This window comes from Amphiura filiformis, chromosome 1 (genome assembly GCF_039555335.1).
Source record: "Amphiura filiformis chromosome 1, Afil_fr2py, whole genome shotgun sequence".
In the NCBI taxonomy this organism is placed as follows: Eukaryota; Metazoa; Echinodermata; class Ophiuroidea; order Amphilepidida; family Amphiuridae; genus Amphiura; species Amphiura filiformis.
The window spans coordinates 37,396,696-37,411,129 of NC_092628.1; the positions used below are offsets into that span (position 1 = coordinate 37,396,696).

General features: G+C 36.8%; 1 protein-coding gene across 1 annotated transcript; it reads right to left on the bottom strand.

Annotated features, from left to right (window-relative positions):
- Positions 1–3,465: 3,465 nt before the first annotated feature.
- On the bottom strand, positions 3,466–11,038 carry LOC140146529 (large ribosomal subunit protein eL21-like). The gene is made up of 5 exons (XM_072168410.1): positions 10,974–11,038; positions 6,449–6,593; positions 6,012–6,124; positions 4,954–5,110; positions 3,466–3,621 (listed from the first exon to the last, which is right to left on the bottom strand). The coding sequence occupies exons 2-5, from the start codon at positions 6,581–6,583 to the stop codon at positions 3,532–3,534; spliced, it is 495 nt and encodes a 164-aa protein (XP_072024511.1). The 5' UTR covers positions 6,584–6,593; positions 10,974–11,038; the 3' UTR covers positions 3,466–3,531.
- Between the last annotated feature and the right edge of the window lie 3,396 nt (positions 11,039–14,434).

Sequence of the window (14,434 nt, forward strand, 5' to 3'; positions counted from 1 at the left end):
GGCCAGAGTGCCGGGAAATTTTTTTTGTTAACATCTTGAATGTGTTAAAGGACCATAAAAGAAAGCTAAAAAAGTTCGTACGGTACAGTCCTGTGGGCGTCATCATTAACTTCCCGTATATACTGGACTAATACTATGGGAAATACTTTTCTGTTTTAAAATACTTGGGGGAAATACTTTTCTTTGTTATGGTAAAGATTTAAATGAATAGACCCGATTGATTTGACACAGGAGCCATTTTCGTGCAAGGGTGTTGTATCCCAGGCCTTGCCGTCTAGATATCAAAGGCGAGTGGTAAATCGCTCGCTACCTTGATGCTAGGCGAGTAATCGAATCACTCGCTAGTGGTCGAATCACTCTCTAGGTCTGAAAGAGCAATCAGTATGACACACTTACGCACTGCTGACACCCTCTCTTTCAGAAATCAAGACTAATTTATTACGATAAATTGAATACATTGGAAGTGCTAAAACTTGAATGTAATTTAGATTCAATTTGGGTGATTCGCAGCGAGCGAGATTGATTGTCTATGGTGAGTGGAAAATCGCTCGCTAGAAATTGAGTTGTGGCGAGCGTGAGCGATCGCTCGCCTCAAACGGCAAGGCCTGTATCCGAGGCCTAAGTCTCCATCTGCATGTAGCTTGTAAGTAGTCCAGCTAGATCAATCTGTATGGCGCTTGACGGGTGTGTGATGGTACGAGTGTGAGGCCCCGCAGTCACTTTCTGCTCTTGTGGAAAATTGAGCTCGCTTGAAATTCCCTGGTGCTGCTATTGTCCCAGTCTATCCATACAAAACTTGGTGAGCTGAGCCTGGTTGCAATGGTTATTCTAGTATGTAGACTGATTAGGATTCTGTGTCTATGCCATATATATAGTTCAAGAGATTTCAGTTCATAGGCACTACAATCGTGTGCAGGGTTTTCTTTAACGCACAAAACATGTGTATTTACGCGTTCAGGCACTTTTCTGACTCCTTCAAATCCCTAGTTCCAAAGTCCAATGCGTACAAAATCTTGAAAACGTTCGCGTTCAGATATTGCAAGAATTGAATAGAGAAACACCTGATATTGTGTATTTATTCTCGGCTTTTGGCATTTAGGACCTATACTCCCGATATGTAAGGCTTTATGGACCGGCATTTCACAATTTTCAGCTTTTCAACTGTTCAAATTTAAATTTTATACAGTGATAGTGCCAAAATGGTCCACCAAATCGCTTCAATTAGGTCTTCATTTTGCAAAATTTTCCAAGTTCTAAGGGGGGAACATCCCCCTGCGTAGTTGATAAACAAATGGCCACGTTCCCTTCTGCTTTCAACATTTGCCAATTTATGTTTTACACAATATATAGGCCTACCATAATAGGGAAAAGACTCCGTGGACTGCTCATTTGACAAATGTTCGGCTTTTTTAAACTAAAATTTTACACATTAATATTGCCAAAATGATTCACCAAATTGCTTCAATTAGGTCTTCATTTTGCAAAAGTTTCTTGCTTCTCAGGGGGCATCTTTAAATATTATTATTTTCTTCTAAAATTGCCCCCACCCCCTTCTGACTGATCTAGATAAGCCACTGCTCCAAACAGTGGCGTAGATTTCTTTTTGACTCGGGGGGGGGGGGGGGGGAGGGGTGTGTCTTGAAGTATAGTGAAACCAACACCTTTTGGAGAAAGAATACCGCCGCTGCTGCGGCTCGGTGCCCACACAAAGTCAGGCGCCGCTCTGCAAAAATACAGTCAGGCGCCGATCTGCAAAAAATAGAGGGGGCGCGCCCCCCTCTAAATCCGCCACTGAGTTTATGGTACAACAAATTTTGCCATTTTGAAGCTTAACCGTTGAAATATGGTGCAAAAGTGGAATACATTCGCGAGAAGCGCGCAAAAATGTGCACTTTTGGGGCTAAAATGGCCAAATATGAGGTTAATTTGGTCAGAAACCCACATACAGGCGTCAACATTGATGGATGATTGTATGGACCATCCCCCTGGCAAAATATTGGGGTAGACCCCCCCACCGGATCTACGCCTATGGCTCCAAAAACACACATATTGTTAAAAATGTCTTCAAAAATAATATTATAAAAATACTCCTTGGGCAATGTTTTTGACTCCTTCAGAGGAAAAATTCACAATTGACGTTCTACAGCTTTTTATCAAAATATTGCGGGAAAAGACCAAAATTGAAAAATGGGGTGTCAAATTGAATTTTGGAATCATGTTGGGTCTAAAGCTGTGCTAACACTTTTCTTTGACCACAATTTATTATTTTTTCAAATATCTTAATAATACAAGAATCTATGCTAATTGAACAGACAGTACATGTAGGAGCTATACATGTAGCTTGGCCTCTACTCCCCGAACCTGGGTTGAAAAGTTGCTTTGGAGTGAATAGGAATTTTGTTTCGGGTTTGACACAATGGATTAACATTTTAGAATGCAAAATACATTACAAGTTGAATATTTTATGAAAGGATTAGGCTGCTGTCCAACTTTTCCATTCAGCACAACAGCAATATTTCAATAGGTTGAGTAGCTACTAGCTAATGTAATGATTACATTCCTACCAATAGAATATGCGACACAATCTGGTCCAAGGATGCCAAAGGAGGCATTTTGAAAATTGAATAACTATAATTACCTTATACAAACATTGGGGCAGGCTATCTCATCAGAGGATGTATAAAGACATTCCCATAACCCAATGGGGTTTCTGACCAGTTTACCATTGGAACTGTGTGTAAATATCTGGTGTTTCCATCCTTTTATTTAACATTCAAAACATTGAGACTTCTGAATAACATTAATGCAGTGGGACATTAAGAATGTTTTCTATAGGAAAATCCAATATAATTTGAGAAGTCTCAACTATTAGCTTGTTGGCTGCAATTTTAAAATTACCATTTTGTGTGCGTGGTAATGGGGACTTTGCCTTTAAGATATAGGTTATATTGATCAAATTTCCCAATCATAGTGCACTGTAGGAATGCCTTTAAGCCTCCTCTGGGCTATCATATATACTCAAGCATGAGAATGATCATCCGTGAAAAAGCATGATAAATGAGGCTAAAAAGGCCTGAAATTATGAAAGTGTGGAATTTGGACCACAAAAAAGAAGGAAATCCTGCAAAAGCAGGAAAATTCTCATGTCTGTTTACTGAAAATGCCAAAGGTCTAGCATATAATTGGTTCTAAAGATACAAAGTTTTGTTTATGTCCATTTTCTTATGTATTTCTTATGCCATATTTTTGCTGTTATCTCAATTTCAAATTTGCCACCTTTGGCCTCCATGGACCAGATCGTGTCACATATAAGGGATCTTATAGTCCTCAGACTTTGTAGGCACCTAATTATGAATTGCACTTGCAACTAACCAAGAAACACACACACAGGGATTTCATGAATGCTTTATGTTCACCTCATTATAAATATTCATAACAACCAAAGGAAACAAATGTACAATCAAATTGGCTTTACAATTCAGGCGATCTGGTTTTATTTCTACACAACTCCATTTGCATATAATAATGTTTTTATGCTAAGAACTCATATGGAATTGCTTCCACCAGCTGAGGCTCATTGTTTGTTGTGCTTACGAAGTGGGCTTCACGAGGCTGGATGGGCTGAAAGATAAAATAAGAAGAAACAATACATGGTAAGCAAAAATATAATACTAATTATGTATTAATTGTATTCAGCATCAATTTGTATCCATTTTGATTAGCAAGTGAAAGCGAAGTAACTATCTCATCTCAAGTACCATCGGTGTTTATGTTGCCAGCATCCAAATACACACATGGCGTTATTTGAAACAAGATGCAATATACAGTATCACTATTCACATCATTGCACAACCAACTGCATTGGAATCAAATACCACCAGCCCATTATTGAATGAAGTTGCCGGTATTATCAATTTTCCCACTCGTCCAATAAAAATATTTAAAACATTCTTTTTGTTGAAAAAAGGTATGGAAAAAGATATCACATAAAACTGCCCACCACAAAGGGGCTGTAATGTCGGGCTGTAAAAAGGCAAATTCTCCTTAAAATAAGCTTTACAATGACATTTACATGTCCCTATATTTGCAAGGTAGATTTGGCAATTGGACTTGGAAATCCTTTGTTTTCTATTGTTTTTAAAAGGTTCAATGAACCATCTCAAAGCTAGAACTGCCGACATTACAGCCCATTTGTGATGGATGGTCACCAACAACCAAGAACCACAAGTCTACACAAATTTAATATTGGAAAGCTTTTTGTTGTTTAAAAATAACTGCCATTCAGTCCTGGTTTGATGCCAAGTGTAGAGCACATTTTTCACAGACACGCATCTTTCTCACCCTAATTCAATGCTAAAAGCATTGTCAGCGATTTGCTAATATCAGAAAATCCTTAAACATCTTGATTTGTGTATTTTTGTAACTCGGGATGTATGTGATGCGATCAAGCAAAATCAGTTGGAACTCGGAAATATTATATTGTCATTTACAAAGCTGCATTTTGCAGAAAACCCCATTGAAATTGAACAATCAGTTCAAAGATATGAGCAATAAAGTGTTCCAAAACAAGAGGAAACAAAAGGAAATATTTCCTTGTTGGTTTGGCTATATCTCAAAATCAATATTTCCGAGTTCCGTCTGATCTTGCTTGATCGCATGATTCGCATCACATATGTGTTCTTGCATACCCTACAAGTGATAAGACCAAAAGGGAGCTATTACTACTAGGATAGAAACGTCACATTTTGGTCAATTTGTGAGGAGTCTATCTGTACATGTAGAATGGAAACTTTTAAAATTTCTTAAAAGAAATTTTTCATGATTTTTTTGTTGTTGAAAATAATATCTCTTGAAAACATTTTCTCTGGCGCTCATTGATAGTGGCTTTAGGTATTAAACAGCACTGAAAGAGTATTACACTCATTTATAGCTTTAGGTTGATATCAAACTCACCTGGCGCTTGAGTACGAGTTTGCCTTTCTTGCCACCTTCTTTCCATTCTTTCCTCTTCCTTTCGTTTTCTTTCACCCTCTTCAAGAAGTCGTCACGGCATTTGGATGGACGTACATGCTCTACCCTTACATTGATTCTCTTGGCAATCATACGGTTTCTGTTATAAAGGTAATACAAAAGACCAATATATATGAATGTTAAGTATATTTCTCTATTAATTCAGTACAATCAAAGTTTTAGTGCCTTCTGGATTGGGTACCATGGAGGATGTCCATTGTTCTTGTGTGCCTTCACTTCAGGTGGTACTGGTAGAAAATCAAATATTTGGTCCATGTCCCCATCAGCATCGCTTTAACATGTTGTCCATATTGGTTTTCTTTTTTTCAAGTTGACAAATACATACATGTTTGATTTTAAAGCACCATTCATAATTCATAATGCTGAAAAGTTAAATAATTAAGCAACCTGAATCACTTTTATTAAGTTTTTGTAGTATTTTTGCCCTCATATGAGTCATCTCATAACCTTAAAATAAAAAGAATACTTCGATAAGGGGTTACAACTGCTAGCAATGCCAATTTAGCATCATTTGACAAACAAGAGGATTGCCTGAATTTAACATTCACAACTGCAAATTCAGCAAATATATTAATTTGCTCTGAACTTCAAAAAGTTATTAGTTCAGCTGCTGTGCTCAAAAATTATTGTGCACTTAATGATAAAGCATGAGAGTTTCCAAGATTAAATGCATGGAAAACCAATGCATATATAATATGTGATAGATGTAAAAGGTAAACATTAGCTGTTACGGTAATGGGTTGCGTGTTTAAAGGAACAAACTAATTTTTTTCCAATTTTTTTTTCAATTAACTGTGAATAATCCTAGCACTTCAGAATAGGTCCAGTGATTCTCCAAAGTCGGCAATTTTTTTTTTAATTTACCAATATCGGATCGGATCAGAAGATATATCGGCTGATATTTTAAAATTGATAACAGATATTAGATCGGTAGACAAAAGCCATTTCGATTGAGCTCTAATAAATATGTGGACACCTACCCTACTTGTTTGTTGACAATAACACCAACAGCATGGGGGGTTACATTGAAAACTTTCCCTGTGCGTCCATGGTACACCTTGTATGGCATACCCTTCTGGAATGCACCATTGCCCTGAAAGAAAAAATAAAACAATTGGTAAAATCAATCTTCATGTCGTTCACGTAATGTATCAAATCAATTGAGAGGAAATCATTCATGTGTGATATATAAACTGCATGTACTTGCATTCACTTTTAATCAAATTGTGTGCGATCGATCATGGTGACATCACATATGATAGATATTATTTCTAAAGAGGGTGAGGTAATGACATGCTCTAGTATAAAGGGTGTCTTGATAAAATACATTGATTGGAAATAAAAAGTGGGGGTCAAACCCCACTCTATGCTAATGTCCCCCATGACTATTCATTTGGAAACTCATAGAAAACTATACCTTGATGTCAACGAAGTCTCCTCTTTTGAAGACATGTAAGAATGTGGACAGAGGTTCAACACCAGTCTTCCTGAAGTCCCTGGAGAACATGTAACGCGTCCCCCGACGCTTGCCATGTGGATTGGTCTTCACCATCTTGCCTCACCTGATAAATTTAACCAAAATTTGACAACTTATTATTAGCAACCAAAGAGCTATGGTTAAATTCACCAACATATGGTACTCAGTCGCTTTTTGAGGGACTGAATTTCGCATATATCCAGAACTGGAACATTAGTTGTACTATGAGTGAGCTTTACCCGGGTCAAAAATGCTTTTCGGTACCGTAGTTTTTCTCTGCTAATAGTTTTTTTCTATTCAATTTGACCTATATGAAATGACAAAAATGTTTGGATATGGACTGAACAATAAAGTGTGCAGTGCCCTCAAGCGTCACCATACTTTATCTTGTGAAATGAGTGAATTGTGGTGCAAAATCCTTTAGATTATTTATATTTTGGTATTTTGATATATTTGTCTAACTAAATATATGTAAATGAAGTCGAAATATCAATTCTTGAAAGTTCCATGAAAATTGGATTGCATTTTCGTGAAAATTGACATTCAAGGTCAAAATTGACAGTGAGGGCGCTTTTCAAGATTTTGCGCAAGTTGTTGATTATTCTTTGTAAACTTTGTTTTTAAGTTAACATATGTATGCAAAGATAACATTGTGGTTGACCTGCTCAAGGAATTTCAGGCATTTACTCGCAACGGTTTGTTTGCAACAGCTCCTAGAATGTAGACCTAAATACGGTTATGTTTACCTTGAACTCTATGGGAGAAAAGTGTGTTGACCCCAATGCATTTGAATAGGAGCATTCAAACAGGTACTACAGACGAAGTAAACATGATAGAATACTCAAATTTCTTAAGTCCATTGGTCTTGGATGTTATTTTTAGTGTTACTAACTTCAAAATAAAAATTGATATTTTGACCTCATTTACATATATGCCAAAATCTCATCAAAATACAAAAAATAAATATGTTGCAGGATGTTGCACCCAAATGCACTAATTTCACAGTATAAAATATGGTGACACTTGAGGGCGCTGCACACTTTTGCATTGGGTCTATATCCAAAATTTCTGTCATTTCATGTTGAGATGGGCCAAATGGAATACCAAAAAAAGAAACAATTTTAATTGGATATTCCGTTTTCGTAAAAATTGATGTGTTTATCATAGGTCAAAATTGAGCGCGAGGGCGCTTTTTAAGATTTCGTCTTGAAGTTGAATCACTGAAATTTCAGTAAATTGGATTCCTTGCCTTTGCCCCTATAATATACATAACATTTGTTACCAGTGTGTAGTTATTTTTGAGAAAATGCAAAATTAGTAACAAAATTTATCAGGGGTGTAGTACCACCGTAACCCTGACACATACAAAAAAAGGGGTTGGAAATTTCAACGAAAATAAATGATCTGCTGTATGATCCAAAATAATTCAGGCCTTATATTAAGTATGCCTGGACCAGGAGCTAAAAATGAGTTCCTGGTACCAAAGATGGCTCCTGGTCCTATAGTTTGTAGTGTAAAATATTGGACACACCAGGAGCCAAAACTTAGCAATCATGGGGTAAAAAAAGCCTGGGTGCCTGCTTAGGCCTAAAAAATAAATTGTTTAATTGGCATAACCCGACCAACCCTAAAATAGGCCCGACCCTAGACTTTTTTTTTGTGTAAAAAATTGAAATTATAAGGGAAATATGTCATACTGGAGGAAATTCTGGATTACTTGCAGGGAAAAAAAGATTTTTTCGGCCTCTGCGACAATTTTCTTTTTTTAGGGCTAAGCCTTGATCCAAATATGGTAGCTCGTTGTCCAAATTAGGCAAGTCCTAATAAACAGCGCTGCTCATTATAACGTCATTGATCATGTGATGTTTCGGGAAAATCTGAGTGCTGGGCGAATCAATTGATATCCCGATTGACTTCCCATTGCAAACCAATGAAGATACCCTTCCGGTGTCATCTTATCTTGTACATGTGAGCCCAGCACTATTTGTTTTGAATTTGATCAAGATACTTTTTAACCCGGCGAATTTGGACAAATATTACCAAAGTTACAGCAATTATTTCATCGCTGTTTCGAGCCAGTTTTGCAGCTGGGAACTTGGGATTGCAAAATTTAAGTAAATTAAACTGTTGATTTTTAGCATGATCGATATGCATTGTATGCATACTTGTGGACAATAATTCAATGGAAAACGTATGGTGTTGGTGTACTGTGCGCCATTCTGCATGTGGCCAAAGCTCATTAGCTATGCAAATTTCCATGTTTCAATGTGCGCATGCCCAGACTGACATCGAAATTATATACAATGTCAATGGAGCAGTTTTGTTTAGTGCCTGACTGCTTCCTACAAGTAGCCATGCTAGTCTTGTAAATGCTTTCAACTTGCATTTGGGGCAGTCCATCTCAAATCACCTAATGGGTTGGCTGGTCACTCTCTCAGATTTTGTTTAAAATCACAAATATCATAGCCCTATGTGCCAAATGAACACATTTCAAACGGTAGGTCTCTACTCCTTGTCGTTTCCGAGAACCGGCCTATTGAAAATTGGGTCAGACCCCCTTTTTGGCACACGTGTCGCAACATTAATTTTCTTCGGAGTTTAGACATCCATATCTTACCCTAGGGGTAAGCTATAGGGCTACAAATTGGAATCTAGGGTGTCTTCGACCCAAATAACCAGATTCTAGACTCATAAACAATGTATCTCACCTCCATTTGCTGATATAGACATATAAAAATGCATGTTCGTGTTGACGCACATGACATATTCCTGTTTTTGACCCCCCTCCTCTTCATACCAGATGTGAGACATCATCTATTTTGCCTTTAGTAGGCAATATAGGTTCAGGTGTGACCCCCTATAGCAGGGTAGACCACTCATTGGCTTAATAAAAAATTTCACAGGGGCTCAAAGATGACTCCTCAGCCAAAAGACCCCCGCTCAGGACCCCATTTGACCTTGTGGAAATAATTCACCATATCAAACTCACACAAATTCAAAATATTGATGATGTTCCTCTGTACCAAAAATCTTAGTGGTGTCAAGCCATCTTCATGGTTAAAATAGTGTTTGAATCGCTCATTGAAATACACAGTTAATTGATGAACTTTGCGTTCTGGGAATTAGAACATTACTGTGTATTTCAATGCGATCTCCAAACAGTCATTTAACCATGAAGATGGCTTGACACCACTTTGATTTCTGGTACAGAGGAACATCATAGAAGTATTTTGAATATGTGTGAGTTTGATTATGGTGGTTCATTTCCAAAATAATAAAATTTGGGTTGGTATTTAGGACAATTTTGTGTGTATTTCAATGAGAAGTGGACAAATTGCGTCAAAAAACATCAAATATTCAACGAGCCATAACTCGGAAACGACAAGGAGTTGAGACCTAATATTTGAAATGTGTTCATTTGACCCATAGGGCTATGATATAAGTGATTTAAAAATTAGGTGATTTGATATGGAATGACTCATTTTTCCGCCCTTCTTTTCTTGGTCTTGGATAACTTGATTTCTTTCTTTCTGAAATTATCAGGGGTCGAAATACAGAATACAACTCATGTAATGATGAAGCTGATTTTATGATAGGCAAACCTTAGCACATTTGCTAGTCAGCCAAATTGGTCCATTTTTTTTTTACAATACAAATTTTACATAGTAAAATTAAAAGAAAATATTTTTCAAGCAAACCTGCAATTCCTGCATAAATGTAAAATGTTGTCTATACTTCACTTGACCCAAATATAATTTATTTTTTTGATATGATATAAATCACACACAGAATTTTAGAGAGACTTTAAATAGCAGTTCCATAAAAAAGCTGCTATCATGAGACTATGCCGTTTTGTTTTACAATTGATTCATCAAATGTTGGCGAATGAATGTTTTGGATGAAAGTCAACTTTGACAAGATGTAACTTTGTCATGGAAAGTGCTATGACAAAACAGTTTTCAGTTTTGGCTTTACTCAAGGGCTTTAATTTGATATATAAAATGACATGGTTTGATGACCAATTTGATTTTGACTTTCTTTCATACAATGTGAAACTTATTTTTTTTTATTATAAACTATTTCTTTAACTTTATGATTATGAATTCTCTTTCCCATGACACCAATTTTGTTGAGGTTTTTTTTTTTTAAATGAAGAAAGGGCCAGCCTACCATTAAAGTTGAGTATTGCATGAATGCAATAATGCCTTTAATTCAGTGAATCACTGAACATGCATGATCATGCCATGCAGATGGATTGATGCGATATGCGCATGCATGCCTGGCGAATCAGGTTGGTCGGACTCGGAATCTTGATTTTAAACACTCTTCATGATACAAATGGTAACAGAAAACTTCAATAACACTTAAGCTATATATACAATAGTCTATAATAAATCATTAAAAGCAATTAACTTTGAATTTCAAGCAAATATAAACTATAATTTGCGACACCGATTCCACGCACCTTCTGAAATACAGCACAAGGTAAAAAAGGGAGTTTCTAGAAACACTATGTAGAATAAGTCCCATCTCATACGCAGCATCACGCGCGATATTTTGCGAGTAGATAAATTTAATAATGTTGTTGGGGCAAATGGAGGGACAAAAAGTTTTAGGTCTCCAAAACGGGGCGTCAAAAAAAAAAAAAAAAAAGTTGTTGCTCCTTATAAAGAGGGTCAAAAAATCTTGCGTATGTGCCCAGATGTTGCTCTCAATTTCCCTTTTTTGTGAGACTTAGGCCTATTTATCTAATTATTATGTTTTGATGTGTGAAAATAATTGGATCAAAAATTATGAGCTCTGGGGAGGATAAAATTGGGGGGGGCAAGACATTTTGGCGAGCCGAAAGGTGGGGACAAGCAATTTTGGCAAGCCAAGAGGGGGGGGCGGGCAAGTGATTTTTGGCACACATTCTTGGGGCGCCTTTTAAATAAAACGCTCCAAAACTTAGGCTTAGGAAAACCGTCCGTATATGGAAACGCTTAGCCTAAATATGCAAATTGTCCTGCTCGCTGCGCTCGCAACATGTATACCATTTAAAATAAAGTAATATAATATTAAAACGCACAAAATTGCAGCTAATTGCCGCAAAAAGTGGAATTTTGTGTGTGTGGGGGGGGGCTGGGGAAAGAAAATATAATGGGGAATGCCCCCCCCGCCCGTAGCACTAAACACCCAAAACTCGCAAGTTAGTAGGAAATAGGCCTATAAATTGTGATTGAGTTCGTATACTACACAAAAGGTAAACCTCTCGGTTCTCGGGAGGGGGAAAAAGTTTTACCTCCAAAAATCTCCCCCTAATTTTTGCAGAACGGCGCCTGACCGTGTATCTAGAGCGGCGCCTGACTTCGGGGCGCCGAGCCGCCGCGGCGGTGGCTCGATTCCTGGATCCGCACCTGCATGCAATCATGGGCTAAAATAGGGTAAAATACAATTTTTTTGCGCACATCATCCCAATGAAAGCCTTTATGTACAGTCTGTCTAAAAAACAAAACTGGTATAGGCCTACCGTAAAACCTCGTCTAGAAGCACATATCGAAGAAACGCCCTCAATAAAGTTAGTTGCTTTTTGTAGTTGGAGTTTGAGCAACTATAATTATATTGGCACCACCGTGTACTGGCAATAGGTGGCTATAATACATTCCATCTATTGTTATTTCACTCCAGAAAATTGATTTCAATTCTATTCAAATTCAATTCTTTCTACACCTGGAGTCTTGCTATTCAATTCCAATTCAATCCACCTTGCTTTAGAATTAATTCAATTCGATTCCAATTCAATTTTTCAATTTCAAAATCATTTCATTTCAATTCCAATCCAATGCAGTGAAATTAACAGCTAATCAATTTCAATTCAATTCTGAGCATTCATTTCAATTCCAATTCAATTCCAATTGCAATACAGTTGCAGTTTGTTTTAATTGACCAAATGCACACTGCAACTGCAATGCGAGTGATCCTTGACCTCTGGGTCCTATTTTATGAAAATTTGGAACTTCTTAGTTCTTAGGTGACTGACTTCCTAACATTTGTCTTAACTTCTTGTCCACCATTCACATTAGGCCTATTTACTAAACTTAAGGTGTGTGGTACGATCGATAATGGGACCCTGTCCTCACACTGACCTCAAAGATGTCAACATTTAAGGTTTTGATACTATTAGATACCCCTACTTGTCGCCTGCTCTTAAGATTTTACACCCAAAATCCTTGTACTTTTGAAAAAGTGTGAAAAAAGCTGTCAAAGATAAGCATTTTCTTAAGGGATGGGGTATGAACGTTTGTACAGTATTTATTGTGGGACATTAGAGCACATCAGACATATCGAATTGCTTTCTGAATACGAAGAAAGACCTTCTGATATCAAATAATTTTTTGAAATTCGCAATGTAATTAATACACATTTTATGGCAAATGATTGAAAATTGATATTTTTGATATTTAACAGTACTCGGAGTAAACTTTATAAATCTGATGATTTATACTTAAAGTGTATGTAGTTGGATGAAAAGCCGACGATCAATTGAACATTTTGACCTTTCGTATTGAAGATATGGATTTTTCCCCAAAACACCAAAAAATTAGGTCTTTTGGGGGAAAAATCCTTATCTTCAATATGAAAGGTCAAAATTTTCAATTGATCCCAGCTACATACACTTTAAGAATATATCATTAGATTTATAAAATTTACCTCGACATGCTCGAGGACTGTTATATCAAAATGTGAAAAATATCAAATTTTAATAATTTGTCATAAAATTTGTATTATATCGTGAATTTCAAAAATGAAAATTATTTGACATGAGAAAGACATTCTTCGTATTCAGAATGCAATTCGATATGTCTGATGTGCTCTCATGTACCACAAAAAATACTGTCGAAACGCTCAAAACGCTCATTCCAGATCCCTGAATGGTTTTCTTATAATTTGTTCAAATGTACAATGACTTTTGAACATGAAAATTAGGAGCTTGAGAAAAATAGGGCTTTATGATTAATGCCAAAAGTTTTTAATGTATGTCTCTTGTGTGAATAGACCTGGAAGTGCATGTATCAGAATTCAGAACAAAGAAGGGCACTTTTTACAGGTGGAATGATCTGGAATCACAGACATCTGTTTGTGAATTGAAATGCTGAATTGAAATCAAAGCTGATTATTTCATTTCAATTCCACTTCATTGTCCATTACTCAACATGATTTCAATTCCAATCCAGTTCAATTCTTCATTGCTCGCGATGATTTCAATTCCAATCCAATTCAATTCATGCCCAAGCCCACTCATTTCGATTCCAATTCAATTCCAATGCATTGAAATGAAAATCGCCCAAAATTCATTTCAATTCAATTCGATTTCAATGCATTGAATTAACATTAAATTTCCATCTATGTATATTGTAAGACCAATCAATTGTATTAGCTTGTATTGACATTTGTACAGGAAGGAAAGCTAGATGAGCTGTGATCTTCATTATTGCTCTTCACGTATAATACAGATTATTTTGGAGAAGCCAGGCGGATGGGGGCCATGACATGATAGAGCATGTAGAGAGAGACGGCAAAACTGCTCAGCCGTATGGCACTTTCCACACGATCGGAACACGGAAAATCGGGACTGAATTTCGCAGCTGCCGTGATCACTGTTACGCCCCATTCAATTTGCACACTGTGTGATCGGAGCCTAACCAACACGGCGAATTTAAAACCGTCACAGCGACTCTCACCCAGTAGGATAATAATCAAATTATTCTGTATTTAAAGGAAGGTGACTTGATATATTTGAAAAATCGAATTCTTTAAAACTTTCACGCATATAAAGAACATGTAGGCCCCCTATATAAATGTTCCTTGCAAATGTGACTAATTCCTTATGGAATTACTGACATTTTATAGGCCTACAGCGTGATTTTGGTAGTCTACAGTGTGTTT